The following is an 18,092-nucleotide window of genomic DNA, read 5'->3' as shown; positions in this document are numbered from 1 at the left end:
AGTGCAAGTCCTTAAACGGGGCTCTGACAGGCAAGTGTGACATTCTGGTGAGTGGCTGTACACACAATCCTTTAGACTCAAAACCACTGACCGAGTCTGAGACTAGGATTGGATCTAGCTGCACCTACACTCATCTCTGAGAAGCTTAGAAAGCAAGGGGATCCCTCCTGAGCGGGAGGGCTGTCATGTGTAGTCGTCCCCCTCCCCAGCCACACACCAGACTGTTAACAATGCCCAATGGCTTCAGGGAAGCTTATTCATATGTTACCTTTGTGGGTATTGAAGCTTGTATGAAAAATACTTTTCTTAATGTTTACGTCATTTTTTTGTACTTCAAAGCATGTGTAACTGTTTCCAAACATTCTAGTAGGTACAGTCCTACTCCTCACATACTATGTATTCTTAATTTCAGATTTTCTCATCAAAATACTGAACCAGTTTAAAGACTCGGGAACCACCTGTTCGAGAACCTGGCTCTGTTTTAATCCAAACCTTATCTTATTTTTATTTGGTAGGAAGGTGGAAGGACTTAATATCATGGGCATTTCAGAATCCCATAGTGGAACCTGGCATGCAAGCTGTCCAGACAGATGCCAGGGTCTATTCTTGATTTGCTTGTTCATTTCAAACAAAGAATGGTTTAGGCATTATTGATTGAGATATGCAAAAAAATTCTCAAGATTTTAGAGGCTCTTCAATGGCTAGCATCTAAATAAAAGCGAGATCTATTCCATACAGTTAAGTTTTGCGGACTGTTGAGCTAAACAGGTTACACTGCCACGAACTACATGTCCTGTTTGCAAATTTAGACAGCAGAACAGAAACAGATGACTTCCTGTAGTTGTTTTTTTTTTTTTCTTTTTTTCTCTTCCATTTAAAGCCAAGTCCTACAGTAGGCCCCACCTGCAGCAGAATAACTGATGGTCAGTGGTAAGAACTCAGAGAGGCCTTTCAGGTAGCTGTTGGTCCACAGTATATTGTGGGGTGGCTTTTCCCAGGAGTGAGCAGGGTAAGCAAAAGGTACAGCCTGGAGCTATTCAATTATCTGATCCTACCATGAGATCTCATGCATTCCCCACCTACTGAGGCAACTTCCCAGTTTAGCTATCCCCAGCTCTATATGCTGAGTCAGTGAGAACCTCAGTAACAGAATAGCTTTCACTGCAATAATTGCATTCAGAGACAAATCTGAAGAATTACCATCCAACAGGGAACTGAAGTCTCTTGACATGATTAATCTCTGTAAGCCTGAGGTCACATCAGGGGGCAACCCTGTCTTTCTCTTCCCAGGACCTCAGTGTAGCATCATAGCATGGTTTGGTTTGGAAGAGACCTTTAAAGGTCACCTAGTCCAACGCCCTTCCCATGGTATGGACATGTTTTGCTAGGTCAGGTTGCTCAAAGCCTCACCCAACCTGACTTTGAACACTTCCAATGATAGGGCATCCACAGCTTCTCTAGGCAACATGTTCCAGTAAAGGACCCTGGATTTAGAGCTTTGTTGCACAGTTAATTGGCTCAGGCAGAGCAAATGCACAAACACTAGCTTGTGTAATTGCAGGCCACTGTGAAATGCCTCATAGATACTTCTTCTAGATCTCTTGGGAGCAATACTGGTTCAAGCACCCCACTTGCCCCATCCAGCAAAGTCAGATTCCTGAAGTGTCATTCAATGAGATTGTGGTTACTTGGCCAGAGATCCAGCCATGAGTAAAGTATGGATGATGGCTGACCAGAGAATAGTTTCCTGTCAGCCTATAATCCTCCCCCAGAGAAGCTCCACATACAAGTTGCACATGGAATTATGAAGATGAGGGTTCAAGGTAAATAGAAGGAGACACCTCCTCAAACATGTGACAAATTTCTCACCAGGAGACAGTCTTGAATCATACATTCAAAACTGACTGGATAGATTCATGGAAGCAAATATATATTGAGTACAAGACACAAAGATTCCACCTCTGAGTCGAGAGCTCTGTATACCATGAACTGCTGGAGAACAGGAAAGCATTGTGGAAAGCCACACTATAACTCCACTCTCCTATAATCTTGTCCTTGGGTCTGTATTGGTGTACTGTCTCCAACAGCAGCCAGGTTAAAAGAACCTTTGGTCTGGTGCAACACAGCAGGTTTTTTAACACTATGTCAGGTTCAGGTACCCTATGTGAAGTAGATGACCTCCAAAGATCCCTTCTGACCTGAATGGTTTTGTGATGATGATCACACGCAGCATACTAATCTCATCTACCAAATACAGTGCAACTTGCACTGTATTTTCCTGCCCATAGAGGAAGATCCAAATACACATGCTCTCCACTGTCTCATCATCATATTCTCATCTACACTGTTTAGGTGTCTTAGCTGCACAGACTGAACATGGAGGGAATGCTGCTGCCACAGCAGTGAGCAAGGCACACAGTCAAAGCCACGTACAATCACTCAGGTCCAATGAACTTCCCCAGGGTTTTTCCAATTAATATGAAAACACATGCTTTTACCAAAACATAGTGGTCTTACACCTCTATACAGCTAAGCATTCACATTCCAGATTTTCCTGGCTGAAGGCAAAATTGTGGTTATCTGACATACTGCTCCTGCAAAAGGGTATCGTGAAGCATATACAAAGTGCAAGGCAGCTGAGCTAATATTGCTGCTGGAACATTTGCACCTTTTCCTTTGGTGGATTTGACTATGTAGACTTTGAATATATTCATGTGAGGGTTTTTATTATTATTATTAATATGCTAGTAATTTCACTTGAAAGTTATAAACAACTGAATTTGAGTCTCAGACAAGCAGAGGCAGCCAGGGAGAGACAATATCTCACTGTGTAACTGCTGTTTGTATTATTGATTAATGAGCAAAAGGTTACAAATAAGAAAGCTGCAACTCTGCAATCTGGAAACCCTACTCACAGAGCTCTGATTTTTTCCAGGAGCAAACACCAAATTACCCATCCCTTCTATGTGCAAATGTCTGTTGATCCAGGGAAAAAAAAGAGACCTTTGATGATAAAACCCTGATTTTTTGCCTAGATGTATATATATTAAGGAGCAAGAAAACAGAAGCACGTGCAACTGAAGATTTATATAGCTAAAGGACAAAACACACTGCTGTCACTGGATACCACTGATGCCTACATCCATGTAACGTACCCAGGATGCTCTCATGAAATTTGTGTACCTTGTACTCTATTCTAATCAAAAGTAGCAATGCTGCAGGGCTGGGTGTGGGGGGGGGGGGGGGGGCTGGACAGGAAAGGGTGTGAGAGAGAACTTCTCATGGATCCCATTTCAAACCTCAAACTCACTTGTTTTTTTCCCCATGGTTGTCGTGCATGGTGTGAACCCATCTGTCTCCCTCACACAGGCAGAAGAAAGGCAGATCAAAAGGGACTAGGAAAGGGGTACAGATGGGGCATTCTAGCCCAGGTCTGCTGTGTCAAGAGGTTAGAGAGCACCCCCACCCAGCACAGCTAATTTCACCCAGCCTATGGGGACCTGCAGAAAACCAGTAGCCTCAGCTCCTTCCTTTCCTTCTTATTCCCAGCTCAGTCCCCACAATGCTCAGCACAGGCAGGAAGGAAATTGGTTTTGGAGCAGATTTCCAGTCCAACACATGACAAAAACCTTGGCTAACTTGTGGCAGGACTAGTGGGTGCTTTGCAACAGCTTTTTCCATGTGAACCTGCAGGCTTTGTAGCTGAGCACCAACATGCTCCGCAGTCTCCTGTGTCCGTCTTCATACATTGTTCCTCCCCTCTCTGGCACACTCTGGTGACCAACAAAAGATGAATACTGGCCACATGGAAAAGTACATGAATAGGTCTTGCTACTCTATCCATCCACCTAGTTTCATAAAGCCTGTTGCAGCGTATCACACTTAGGACTACTTCTGTCTGCAATTTGGATATTTAAAATATTATTGACACAATCAGATCAGGATCACAAATGTTCTGTCCTCCAAATCAAGCTAAAAAACCTCATTTAATCATTACAGCTCCTTCTTCTCTAGGACAACGCATTGCTTTGTCACCAGCAGCAGTGACTGTTTTGTCTCTAAACTGAGCTATTTCTAAAACATTTACAGGAAATTATGGCTGTAATTCAGTCAAACCATTGTTATTACTTGTCTATAGAGCTTCTTCACATTAACTTCCTTGCATAGGTATCCTAAGGAACAATTGTAATTCCCAGCTGCAGGCCTTACCAGTGTACTGAGCAACAGGTTCAATTTGTTGAAGAAAACAATCCTGCAGGTTCCCCACTTGGGCAAGTGTTCCTCCAGTTACCAGCTTCAGCTCATCTAGCGTATCCTGGACTCACAAGAAAAACAGAGCTAGCAATTCTGGTACAACAATAGAAAAAATGTGAAACATCAGGCAAAGTAAATTAATTTTTTTACAGAGGTTGTCCATTTCCTAAGCATGCAGGACTCCTGCACTGTCCCCTTCAGGACCACCCATCACCATGTGAACTGTAATAAAATCCCTATTCTTTGCCTTGCATATGTTCACATAGTTCTGGTTTTATTTTGAACTTCTATTATTCCGATTCATATGATCTCATATAACAGGAATTTCACATATTTTTATATCCGTGGCATATAAGAATGATTTTTTTGTTGTGGAACTGAATCTAGAGCAGACTTTTTTCCCCCCTCAAACACGTTTACATTCATGTCAGGAATGTGGGCCCCTTAGTGGCTCTCCATACAAACAGGCTCATTTTCAAGCCTGCAATGAAACAAAGCAAGGGGGCAAGATGGATGCAGAATAACCTCTGGATCTTCTAATGCATATTTTGCATTAATGATGACAGAAGATGCCTGTGGAAGCAGCAGCTCTGGGTGCTGATGCAGAGGTGACAGGAAGCCATGTCAACCTCTGGCTGGCAGGCAGAAGAAGAAAAGCTATTGTAGTCAAACAGACAGGGGCTGGACTCTCATACCACATGAGTGTCCCCCTGCTTTTGTCTTTTTAGTCCATGTGGCTTATCATGAAGAGGAAAGCCACACACACAGTCAAGGGTTGCTCACAGCAAACAGCTGTAAGAAGCTGATGAAGAGCTGCCCTTAATGCATCAGCTAAGTCCTTGCAAAAAGTTCATTCCCCAAGAAAAATCTAGACTGAAGCGAGGGAGGCAGGAAATTGTGTTTAAAATTAATAGTGTAACTACTGCTGTGTTCAATGAAGCTAAGATTTCACCTGTTTGGCTCATAGAGAACTTATATTTACATTTATTTCACAAGTTAATACTCAAGTATTACTAAAGTATCATTGTACAGAGCTTGGCTGCTGTGAGGGCTGAGGTCTGGATTCAGTGATCCAGAGGATCTCTGGTGATCCCTCTTAGTGCTCAGCCTGCTCCCAGTTTTCCCACTTACCTGTGGCTTCTCCTGGAAAGTGTGCAACTCTACTGCCACCGACCTCTGAGACAGCACTGAAAATGCTCTTGGCAGGTCCTGAATGGCACCTACTTGCAGGCAGTCCACATACAACTCTATTGTGCTCGATCCCTGCTGCAGGCCACTTAGCCACAAGATGACAGCATGGGGTTTCCCATCAGCCAGCTGGATGTTGCTAAAGATCACAGAATTCAGCCTCCCATCACTCTTCAGATAGCGCAGCACCACTAGTACAAAACACAGAGAAGGGCTATTAGAGGGCAGCAGATAACCCAAAACTGATCAGGGAAGATCCTGTGGAAATCTGCAATTGCTCTGGTATTTTTCCATGTCAGCTTTTGTAAATGCATCCCATATGCAGATAAAAAGGGTAATAATGAATGGGATACTGATTCTCAGAACAGGATTACCAGGACTCTTGCATAACTCCCCATTTGTAAAGCATTGCTGCCTGCACAGCTTTTTCCACTGCTTCATCCAGGCCTCTCTAACTGGCTTAACCAACACCACCTCACAACGCTTAACGCACCAAAATGCAAGTGGCAAAGGGTATAGCACACAGCCTGCAGTCAGCACTTGGCAGGTAGGTATCTGATAGACCTAGAAATACACTGTAGCAGAAATGCACAGCTAAAAAAACCAGTTTTAGTGATACGTATCGCATTCAGTAAAGCTATCTGACAGTGTATCCAAATGTATCATTAGAGAAACCAAAGGAAGTATGATTCAAAGCCAATAACCTGCGTTTCTCTGTAACAAAAAGCAAGTAAAACCAAAACAGAATGCAGAAAAGACATACTCCACCCCTCAAGATGACTAAGCCCTTCTTAACCCTTTTTTAAGGCATTAGTGAATGACTTGATAATTCACACAACAAATTCTCGTTTTAAGAAGTAAAAAGCACCATCAAAAACCACAACAGCAGACAAACAAAAACTCTTACTCACTGCATAATAGTGAAAAAATGTCTCTTTCCTAAGGAAATTGCATGGCTGAGCTAGGATCTGCAAGCTAAATCTCTTTGACCAGCTAGCTAGTTCTCTCCACAAAATCTCCCCCTGGCTCTCCAAATGCATATCTGCAGAAGCAATGAGCTGAGTGCATCTAGACAGCATGTAAATATGCTACAATACCACACACCTTGTTTCAAGGATCCCACTAATCACTAGCCTTCATGTCCCTTATTTCCTCATGATAACAGTTACATGCATTGAGGAGTGAAAATGCACAGATGCCGGGAGCCTAAACAGTTAAGTGCTGGCTCTTGTGAACATTTGTTTGAAGTTCACAGAAGACTGGTACTGTTGCATCAGGTGCGAGTTCCCAAATACTCTGAACTTCAAGAAACACAATAAGGTCAACTAGAAATTGTGGGTATAGTGGAGGGGAAAACTCTTTTTCGCTTCAGAGCTAATAAAACCTACTGAACTCATTCAATTTCTATTCATTTAACAAATTATCTTCCCGTCTCTCCCCTATTAACGTATCCTCTTCGATGCTGTGATATCTCTGTTTGTTGGTGACCTTCTGAGTTACTGGGTAGATGTGAACGACCATTTTTCCAGTTGGAAACCATTTCCAACCATTCAGCCTATTGGTTGAAAGAATCCAGATTTATAGCAGCAGGAACAGGGCAGGGTATCTCTCCATCTTTAAAGTCTATGCCTCTGCTAAAGTCTCAGCAGCTGTGATTAATATCAGGAATGTTTTCACTGCTGTCTATGTCAAAACACTGCCAGAGCAGAGATTTCCGCAAAGGTGCAGGAGGTCACCAGTAACTTGCTAAAAGGTAGTATTTCTTGGCAAACTCAAAGATCTGGCAAGACTTGAGTACACTGAAACCATTTTACTTATGTGAGTATTGTGCACGCCTGGTCATATGAAAGCAAGGTCTTTGGATCTGGGCCCTGCATTCAGAATGACCAAACACAGCAGTAAGCTAGAGAAAGAAAGAGGAGATAGATGATGGCACGGCCCGGAATGGACCCTGCCAGAATGGTTTCAGGACAAAGCACATTCTGGCTTGGAAGAAGGATCAAGTATTCCTTCCTCAGCCAAAGCCAAACATCCATCTGGTGAACTAGAGTAGACTTTCAAAGGGAGATTTTTCTGAACCAACGCCTCCACCTCCTGAATAAGATTTAACCCATCCAATCCCCTGCATTATATGTTTGCTGCTAGGATATTCTGCACTGATGTCCATGAGAGTAAATGCTTCACCTGTATCGTTCAAGGAACAGATTTTCAGTGAAACTACTAATTCTGTCAGTAATATATACTGCTTCACAGGATTGTTAAATTACATCACTTTTATGCACTTACTGCTGTTTGTTCCATAAAGGAACCATTCAAAAAGGCTAAGAAACCCATGGATGCTATTTGCCTCCAAAAGTACGTTGGTGTAACCAAAACAAGTTGAGCAATTGCCCAGTAATTAATACCTGTGCTTTAAAAGCATTTAGGTGTTATGAATATTTTACTGTCGGGTATACCACAACAAGCCAGAACATGAGCAAACCATTTGGAACACAGCTCTCTGTCCTAGTAGATTTTCTCAATATATTGGACTCAGCTGCCCAACTACCACATTTGCAGCAGCAAATTATCATAGCAGTGGTGAAGTCAAGAAGCAGCAATAATTTACATAAATCAACATTTTTTTACTGAACCTTAAACTTGCAGTGTATCCTGGATGTGGTCTAGAAAGCAATGAAAGCTCTCAATCTCTAAAAGTCTGGTGAAGTTCCTACTCTGACTCCTGCTTAACTAATTTCAATAAATGGAGAACAAACACTTTAATTTGCCCAGAAGATCCTGTAAATGCTAGGAATGTTTGTCTTGCATAGTCACATCTAACCTCCAGGGTCAGCAGAACAAGAACCTGCCTTTCATATGCATGAGGCAGTATGTGCGTGAGTCCCTCACATTCCTGAGTAATAAGAACCAGCGATTGTCCCAAGGGAGGGGGGGGGGGGACACACGACCAAATTGATTCCTTTTTCCATACTCCACCTTTTTTCTCCTTTCTTAGCATTGCTCAGAGCAAGTGCCACAGCAGTGTGGAGGTACCAGCTGTCAGGTCAGTTTCCCCTGGCCAGCAGCAAGCAGCATCCCGTAAGAGTATGGAGAGAGAAGGGGAGTGAGGGGGTATGTAATCAACACTTCTATTTTTTGAGGGGTGGGGTGGGGGGTCTCAGTGGTGACAGCATGCAACAGGAATGACTCAAGCACAAAGGTTAATCACACGGTTTTCAACATCCATCTGTGACACACCAGTAACTACAGATCCAACACTAGTTTTCCCCTACATACTCCAAACAACTCACCTTTATTCATCCGTCCCATTACCGTGAATTCAAAATACTTGCTGTTGTCAGCTGACGAATACAGGCCAAATATGGTGGCTGTGCTCTTTGGCTGCAGTTTGAATGTCAAGAGCAAGTACACTTCATTCAGCGTAGGATCACCAAGTGCCTGTTGCAAGAAGCTCATTACCACTCTCTTGTTGGAATATGGAAGAAGATCAAAAACTGAAAAATAAGGAAGTTTCAACTGCAATTTAATAATGACCAAAGAAGAATGCAGTCTGAAGCCACCCATGGGAGACTGTACACTCTTCACTATTTCCACACAGATACTTTAAAATGAACCCAAATTGTCCTACCCCCAAAAAATAATATGAAATCAGAAATTAATAATATGATAACCTTTAAAGATCATCTAGTCCAACCCTCCGGCATTGGTAGGGACACCTTAAGGAACTTGAAGCAGTGAAAGATGTCCCTATCTATGGCAAGTGGGTTGGACTAGGTGATATTTAAAGGTCCCTTCCAATCAGAACTATTCCATGACTCTATCAAAATATCATATAGATTTTGTTGCAACTGATCAACTTTTAGCAACTTTTTTTTTTTAAGTTACTAACAGAAATACCTAGTCTTCAAATTGAAGTACTCAAAATTTTTTCACTTAGATCTCTAAAATTTTTCACTTCTGAAGACACACCTCAAAGGAAAGCTTTCTAACCTACTTCTGCTTTCATGAATTCAAGTGCTTGTGTCCACATTTCAATTAGACTCAGGATCCAGCATGAAAAATTTCAGACAGATTTCCAGACAGATAAGTGTACTTATCCTAAGAATCATGGCATTTGCAGAGCACCAATTAAAATGCTAAAAAGCCAGGTAAGCAATATGATGTTCCTAACCTCCTTCTCACTTCACTGGTTTCTCAGAAGATATATTACATGAATAAGACTCATCTTCCCCTTCTGGTACAAATAAAAAGAGAAAGACAGACCTGAAAAAAAAAATAACCCTGAAGGCACAGTGAAAGCTGTTTCAAATTTTGCACAATGCATCAGCAAAGAGCAAACATTATACTTGCATGTATGTGAGCTACCCCCTTTATGGCACTGAAACAACAAACTGGGCTTTTCCTCAATGTTCCTAAATCCATGATGTCTCCAAATTCAAAAAACTACCCCACTAGGCTTCCAGATAATCTCATATTTCAACCCACTGCTATTAAAGCAGTACATACATCATACCCTTCCAATAAAGTTTGATAAATGACGATGCACAAGTGTTATTTAAGCATAAGGGCATATTTAGCCATTGCATACCACTGCCGGTCCATAAGCCTACCATAGCAGGGTCATATTTTTCTCCCATATCAGCACAATGCTGTAGAGCTGCCACCAGAGAGAAGCCTTAACACCAGGCAGACAGCAAAGGCACATGACAGCACCTTGCACATTACCTTGAGTCAAGCCCCTGGTTGTACCACTGCATTTAGTTTCTCAGGGCCAAAAAAAAGTGGACCTTTACATATGGGTCTTTTCTACCCAGCATGACCCCAAAGCTGACATTGCCGATTAAGGAGACAGGGCCATCCTACTGATCCAGTGCTCCCATACGCTACAAGCAGGAGGATACTGAAGAGCACTCAGAGGACAGTCACAGGGGCACACAGACCTATCCACAGCCACGTGGGAAACCCTGTTCCCTTACATTGGAGCCTGGGTTTGTGCTGCTTCCATTGTTCATTCTGGAGCATCTATTCATCTAGACACTCATGTCATTTCCAAAAAAGAAAAATTAAGAGATTTTTCCCTTCATCTCATGAAACCGTTCAAATACAAATCATTGCTTAAGTCTATACTTGTATTGGGTGCAAGGATTCCACAACTCCACTGAGAGTTTTCAGCAGCCACACAAAAAGAATTAGGCCCTTGATTTGCATGCACTTATAATACAGCTAAGAAACACATATCTGAGATGGACCTGGTCAAAGGACTTCTCTTTCATTCAGTTCAGATTTACAGCACCCCAGGACAACCACTGCTACCACTGAAACCAGTGACCCAGACAGCAGAAGCAAAAGGCTGGGTACCTAGCACATTTAGTGCACAGGGAGCAAAGCAATTGCTCAAGCAAGAGACTGAAATGTGACTCACTGCCCCGTACAGCAGCATTTTGCTGGTAATAATAATGCATAAAATACAGCTGTCTTCTCAGCTGGAGCACTGCAATACAGCACTTAAGTCTCTGACAGCAGAACATACAGCTGTACATTTTGTCCAGTTCTTCTAGGTCTATTGTCTGATTTTATATCAATTCCTGTAAGACTAATTAATCTCTGCTAGAGTCAAACGCTCAGAAATACAGGAGAAATACTATAAAAATAATGACTAAACACTGGCAAACCTCTGTCTAACCTTACAGAAAACATTTCTTAAAAATTTTGAAATTTGCATATTTAAGTGAATGCTCAAATTGGTTTGGCAGTTGTGTTCTATAAAGCACACTGCCTCAACCAGATCCTTTGGCACCAGCTAGATCCTTCAGCACCATGTTTTCAAACCCTCTCTTTGGATATCTTTGCTGAGCAGCATGTAGATACAATACATGACTGGATCCACCCTTTAGCATGGATTACACACATGCTAGCAAACAGTGGCTTGCAGAAGAGCAATCAGGTTATGAAAATTCATTTTACATCCTTAGTAGCGCTGGCAGAGAGAGACAGCTTTTAGACCTTAGAGAGAAATTGCTTGTTTGGAAGGAGCAAGACAAAAAAGACCCACAAGGATTTCAGGTTTCAGAAGAATCTCCTACTTTTGTTCCTCTCCCCAGAAAGGCAGACTTGAAAACAAATGGATAGAAAAGGACTGCTGAAGCCAAAAAGCACAAGCAGCTGCTTTCAATCCGTGCAGTGAGAGTGAGGACTGGGGCATGTGTCTGAATGCGAGCATACATACCCACTGGGTCAAACCAAGCCCACTCATGGGACAGACCAGGAATTCTCTCCCCTCCCTGCTTTCTGTGGTTTTTAGAAGGGACCTTAGCATTACAAAAATGCTAAGAAAGGGCCAGCTACACCTTGAGACAGTGGCAAACCACTCTCTGGGGAAGGCTGGCTGTTCAGATGGGAGCTAGAAGACACAACAGGAAACCCTAAGAGGAGGTGGTATGGGGAAGTGAAATTAGTGGCACAGAAAAGGATGTAGCTCAAAATAAAAGACAGTTTCTTTCCCTGAATTCTGCTGCTGTAACACACCAGCTTTTCGAGACCCTCCAAGGCTATTCTCTGGTCACAGCTAACCACAATAGCTGTAAATGTATACACTGCTCCACTCCTGTTGGGCACTTTCAAGGTAATTAATGATGGCTTAGACACCTGCAGTGAAACCCTAGCCCCACTGCAGTAATCTCTGATTTACTGTAAGAAGGTGAAAACTTCACATGTTGAGAGTGGGGTATTTCACTGGCCACTGCCCCCAGCAAGCTGGAAATCTGCCTCTATTTTTTAAAATATGGCAATACCCCACTTCTCTAATATGCCAATTTGCTGAAATGTTTTTACATCAAGAAGGACTTCAATACAGGTTTTTGGAAATGTAGCTAAATTAATCTGATTTGCTGTCTTTTAGATCTGCTTCACTTAGCTAAGGAATAACCAATTAAAATGTCAAACATCAACCTGTGAGACAACAGATGGGATTAAAAATGTAAAGGAACCAGGAGCAGCTTTAAGGCTCCTGGAGCGGCACCAAGCAATCATCCCCTTGTACTGGGCTCTGGTGAGGCCGCACCTTGAATACTGTGTTAGGTTTTGGGTCCCTCACTACAATAAAGACACTGAGGTGCTGGAGTGTGTCCAGAGAAGGGCAATGGAGCTGGTGAAGGGTCTGGAGCACAAGTTTTATGAAGAACAGCTGAGGGAACTGGGGCTGTTCAGCCTGGAGAGGAGGATGCTCTGGGGGGACCTTATTGCTCCCTACAACTGCCTGACAGGAGGCTGTAGGCAGATGGGGGTCAGTCTCTTCTCCCAGGTAAGAAGCAACAAGAGGAAACAAGAGGAACAAGAGGAAACAGCCTCCAGTTGTGCCAGGGGAGGTTTAGATTGGATATTAGAAAAAATTTCTTCAATGAAGTGGTCGGGAATCGGATGGTTGAGTCACCATCCCTGGAGGTTAAAGGACATGTAGATGTGGCACTTCAGGACATGCTGAACTTGGCAGTGTTAGGTTAACGGTTGGACTTGATGATCTTAAGGGTCTTTTCCAACCTAAAAGATTCAATGACTCTAAATTACTCACTCTGTAATGAACTAACGTAATTAACTGCACTCGACAGCTGAGCTGGTTCCAGCCCCAAGCTGCTCCCGGAGAGCGGCACCGCTCACTTCATGCATGCTCTAAAGCGGCTCCGGACACTGTGCGTAACAGCGCCCAAGTAACGCTGCATTCACAAGGTACGCGTTTTCCTATGAACTTCATGAGGTACCGTTTTCCCAACGAGTTTTCTTTCACAGCGTAGCAATTCACTTCTCATTTACAAGAGCCTGCAACTGCACAAGCGCTCCGCAGACGCCCAGCACACCTACCCGCGCCCCCGTGAAGCCGGACCGCCCCTCGCCTACTGCAGCGGGGACGGCGCGGCTGCCACCGCCACCTCCGCCGGCCCCCGCCGCCAGCCCGGCGGGGCACAGCACGGCTGGGGGCGGCCGCGGGGCCGGGGCTGCCCGACGGCGGGGCGGCTGGGGGGCGCCCCCCGCACCCCGCACCCCGCCCGCTTCGCTCCCCTCGCACCTGCGGAGCGGGCGACCCCGCGGCCCGCCCCCCGCCAGCACACGGTCCCCGGCCGAGGGGACGGGGCGCTGCGCGCCCAAAGCCGTCTCGAATGAAGGAGGGGAAAGGCCGGATTGCTAAGCCAAGGGAAGCGGGGGCGGCGGGGGGTCCTTACCTCGGGGGGCGGGCGGCGCGGCACGGCCCGGGCACAGCTGCAGGGCGAGCGGCAGGAGCAACAGGGCGGCGCGGCGCTCGCACCCCATGGCGGCTGCGGGTAGGCAGCGGCTGAGCGGCGGCGGACAGCGCGCCGCTCCGCTCCGAGTCCCGCCGTTTAACGGGGTGGCCCCGGGACCGGGGAGGGACGGCGGCAGGCGCAGGCCATTGGCCGGGGCTGCCCCGGGCCCTGGGGGCGGGGGGCCGAGGCGGGGGGCGGCCGGGCCGCGGGGTGGGCCAGGCGGGACCGACCCGTCGGGGCCCGCGCCGGGAGCTGTGGGCGGGGGGCGCAGCAGAGCCGGGGACCTTGCCGAGGTCCAGCAAAATCAACACCTGCCGGGATCCCGGCAGCGGGGTCTTGCCCTCTGAGGAGCTCTGGAAACGGAATCTTGTTGAATGGCATTGAGTTCTAGCGGTATGGGGGTGTCTAGGCTTGGCCTTGGTAGGAATTTAGCTCGTCCACTTCTAACTGAAGAGTGTCACCAAAAGGGGTTGTGCAGGTTGCAGACTGGGCCAAACTGGGTTTCTAGAAGACACTGACTGGCAAAGTGAGGAAGGTAGCATCTGCTCCTCGATTTCATTTAGAGAGCTCAGGAGCATTGGGAGAGCTCAAACTGACCGGATTGAGGCTACTGAAAAAGTCTTAAAAACCCTGAAACCTGATGACTTAACCAAAGTCAGTTTTTAAAAAAACTTCTGCTTTCAACTACCACGATTTCCAGTATTGTGTGTGCCACCAGGATGTCATTATCCCATTGTTTCTCTTCCAGAAACTTCTTGTTTCTACATTGCTAGTGTTAAGAAAGCACAGGAGAAAGGGAGCTAGTGAGCAAGCCCCTTTGGGGCTAAGCAGCTGTGCAAGCAGTTTCATCCATGCCCATGTCAAACCACCATCAGGTAGCAACCCCCCGCCCCCCCCCCCCCCCTTCTGGCTCACAAGGGAAGGGGTCTTCCACTGGACCCTGTGGCAGCAGAAGAGCTGCAAGGTGCTTCTTCCACCCAGGAGTTGACAGCACGTGGTGGGCTTTCCAACCTGCTGCATGGCCCTCTGTCCTGTGCCCCTCTGTGTGCCTCAGCCCTGCAGACTAACCTCTGTCACATCAGAAGAAAGCCAGGAAGCTGTGGTGGGCCCCTCACAGCTTGCTACCCAGTTGGAATAGCTGGAGTTGACTGATACTATTTACATCATAAAAAGAAGGGCAACAATAACAGGGAAATTTTATGTTAAGTGTGAAAAGTAGTATGGATTAATATTCAGCCACATCAGGTTTGGCATATACAGCTAACAAGCACCAGAGAGCAGCCCCAGGGGGCCTCTTTGTGTGCGAGGCAAGACACAGCACCCTACAGAGCACACTGCAAAGGAGCACGCTGCAAAGCGTCTGCCCAAGCCGCTCTGCCACCCCACAGGGCGCGGCCATGGGCTCCTCTCCGATCCCGGAGCAGTGGGCTTTTCAAATACCCTCAGCTAGCCTGCATGCACGTGCCCTTTAGTTGCCCTCCCCAGGTGGTATATCCCGTGTAACACACCCTACTTCCTTGCTTATTCAGGTGCTCATTTCTTCCTCTGCCCACCACCAGGCTGGAGGCTGCTACCCCTTATGCAATGTGTCCCAGCACAGTGCTACTCCTCCTCCTCGCCCCACTGCTCTTCTGTATACATCTCCCTACAATAAGAAATGCCTCAGCCTCACTCCCACCATCTTTGCCCTTGCAGTGGAAGTGACAGGGTGCCATGGTGTCAGTGGGCTGGCAGATAGCTGCACAGCGGAGTGAGAAAAACAGAGAAGCAGAACAGAGTGCTATGAAGCAGGGAGAAAGAGGGAGGCTGAATGGGGGTAGGGGTAGGGCAGGAAGGCAAGTATGTGGAGCAAAAGAAGGAAGGACTTACAGTGCCACAAGCTCCCTAGAAAGGAGTCTGCGTCCAGAACTCATCCCCAGCCTAAACAATGGAGGTAGCACAGGTGCAGCAGAGGCTGATATGTGGACCTACAACAGCACTGATGCTGCTCTGATATCTGTTAAGGAGAAGCCCTCATCACCAAAGAGCATTCTTTGAAAACACAGGCCTAAATGCCTGGCACAAAACCATCATGAAGGTCTGCAAAATCATCACAATGCCGTATTAAAGTATTTAGTGACTATAGCAGACGGAAAAAAAAAAAGGGATAAAATTACAGTAAAGTTTTGCTTTCATGTAAGGGAACATCAATTATTAGCAACCATTTATTATGCAATTTATTTGAGTTTATCAAAACATACAGAAAGTTTTCTTGAAAAATTTTATTCTTTAAAAAATATTATTAGATAGTTTAAGTTACCATTTTTCATTTGATTCAACTACAGAGGATTCTCTTGCACTGATGCCAATTGAGTCTATGGGAAGAGGATCTTGTTTGTAGCACTTGTAGCACTACTACTTGTTAGTTAGATTTGTGAGGGCCGTATCCTGTTCTTGCTCTTACATCTGCTTATTTTCCATGCTTATTCACCAAGAATGCACATGGAAGAAGTATTTGGCAAACAGAGCATGCTGCACAATACAATCTAACAGGGAACCAGTTCACAGTGTATATAAACAGAAGCTTAAGTCCATGTTTAGATGAACTTAGCCAGAACACATAAAGGTCACTACAGTTTTTCCAGTTTTCGTTTCTATGCTGAGTTTTATTATTGGAGTATGTTACAGACTGAAGGGGATTTTGTGCTCAAGCTCAACCTTCTTTAAGGGATTTTCACAAAGTATAATGTTTATCTGCTGTCTGGAAGGGGCTATTTGACCTTTGAATCATAATTTTCAATAACAACAATGGAATACCAGCTATTACCTTTTCACTTTTGTGTATTCTCTGAAGTACAAACTCCACCTTAATTTACTGGAAGTTAATGTCTTGGGTAAGAACCAAAACTTGGTTATTGGGCATTGTGTTTTCAAGAAACTTTTCATAAAGCCGATAACATTTTGTAAGGAAGTTTCTTACAGAAATATATGAGTGTAATATTTTTATATAGAATCTGCAAGTAAACCTCAACCATTAAAATATGTATCCTGCTGACTTTACACAAATCAATACAATTCTAAGCATATCGAATACAGAGAAGCTGGCAACATTACAGATTTTGCTTTACAGAACTGTCCGTGACTTGTTCAAATGCCAAGTAATGGGGTAGGGGAAGTAGCAAGGAATCTCTGCTGCTCCATTCAGCTTTCATATTTTGCTCCTAATATGCATCAGGAGACTAACTGTTTTTATGTAATTATAAGGATGATTAAAAATCGGGGTTCATGGGCAATTAAGATATAGGAGTCTTAATGCAAGGGAAATACTGGCTTTAAACCACATCCTTCTGTATTTACTTTGACACTCCCGGCTTTGAACCTGCCACATTCTCCTAAAAATTTTGTAAAACATAAAATTTCAAACACAAGATTCGGAAGAAGTTTTGCTTTTCAGAAACAGAAATTGAAGTCCCACTTTTTCAAGTCAAGGCATATATCCATTCTCAGTGCACCTATTTACTTTTCATTTACACTAATAGGAATTCCACTCAGGCACCCAAGAGGAAAAAGTTCCTGAAGAGCTTTTGGATGGGGGAGGAAAGATGCAGATGGCCTTTTTTCCATCTTTGCTCTGGACTCACAACAGCAGAGAGATCAACTGGGCCCTAAGGCATTGCAAAGAAAGTTTACTCTCCTATTTACCTCCTAAGCCTTCTTGCAGCCTGCCTTAGGAAAAGCCATAAGCTGGCTCATCCTTCTCACAGAAAGCGATGTTTGGGACCACAGCTGTTAGGAGCCACCCTTGCCTCCGCACATCTCAATGAGCAGGTCAAAGTGAAGGACGTGGACAGACTGGCTATAGGTTAGCTGTTCCCAGTATGGAGGAAGAGAAGAAAGGTGTCCTTAAGAACATGTACCTTAAATACCTTCTCACAGGCAGAAATGTAATGCAGCCATTTAAAAAAACCCAAATAAACAACAAAATAAAACAAAAAAACTCCTATGCAAACTTTGCCAGTTGTTCATTTTTCTGAGAAGTATGAATACGTGCTGCTTCTCCCATGCTCCTTCTAAACAGAGCAGAACGATCTCAGATCAGTGTCATAGATTTTTATTGTGACACTTTCTGCCACAAATTTCATGGAGACCTTAAAGTGGGGATGGTGGGGGCAGGGGCAGGAATGGGACGGGACAGATGAAGCTTTCCTCATCCCTTTGCGCATGGAGGACCTGAGTAAGGGTGGTCAGTGCAGGGTTTTTTTGAAGTCATCGTTGATATTTTGGGCTTGTGTGGGAAGGATGGAAACATTTTACTTGACATAGTACTTAGATGTGCAGTGGTGTGTCTGCACGAACACTGAAATGAAACGGCTGACAACTAGATGCCTTTAAAAATCC

The 18,092-nt window shown here is 44.7% G+C and overlaps 1 protein-coding gene and 2 long non-coding RNA genes across 3 annotated transcripts in view; 2 read left to right on the top strand and 1 right to left on the bottom strand.

Annotated features, from left to right (window-relative positions):
* The window catches only part of THBS4 (thrombospondin 4), a 45,634-nt gene extending 31,834 nt beyond the window's left edge, over positions 1-13,800 (bottom strand). Inside the window, exons 1-4 of the mRNA XM_056325803.1 lie at positions 13,656-13,800; positions 8,733-8,936; positions 5,386-5,633; positions 4,210-4,315 (exon numbers count right to left, since the gene is read on the bottom strand). Of these exons, the coding sequence (XP_056181778.1) occupies positions 4,210-4,315; positions 5,386-5,633; positions 8,733-8,936; positions 13,656-13,743 (646 nt within the window). The 5' untranslated portion in view covers positions 13,744-13,800. The remainder of the gene's footprint in view (positions 1-4,209; positions 4,316-5,385; positions 5,634-8,732; positions 8,937-13,655) is intronic.
* The window catches only part of LOC130143158 (uncharacterized), a 121,287-nt gene that overhangs the window by 91,857 nt on the left and 11,338 nt on the right, over positions 1-18,092 (top strand). The window lies entirely within an intron of this gene.
* On the top strand, positions 12,827-17,697 carry LOC130143159 (uncharacterized). The gene is made up of 2 exons (XR_008819659.1): positions 12,827-13,164; positions 17,234-17,697. It is a non-coding gene; the product is annotated as an uncharacterized LOC130143159 (long non-coding RNA).

The sequence above is a fragment of the Falco biarmicus genome, chromosome Z (genome assembly GCF_023638135.1).
Source record: "Falco biarmicus isolate bFalBia1 chromosome Z, bFalBia1.pri, whole genome shotgun sequence".
NCBI lineage: Eukaryota > Metazoa > Chordata > Aves > Falconiformes > Falconidae > Falco > Falco biarmicus.
The sequence above is the reverse complement of the archived record's forward strand: the minus strand, read 5'-3'. Positions and strand labels throughout refer to the sequence as shown.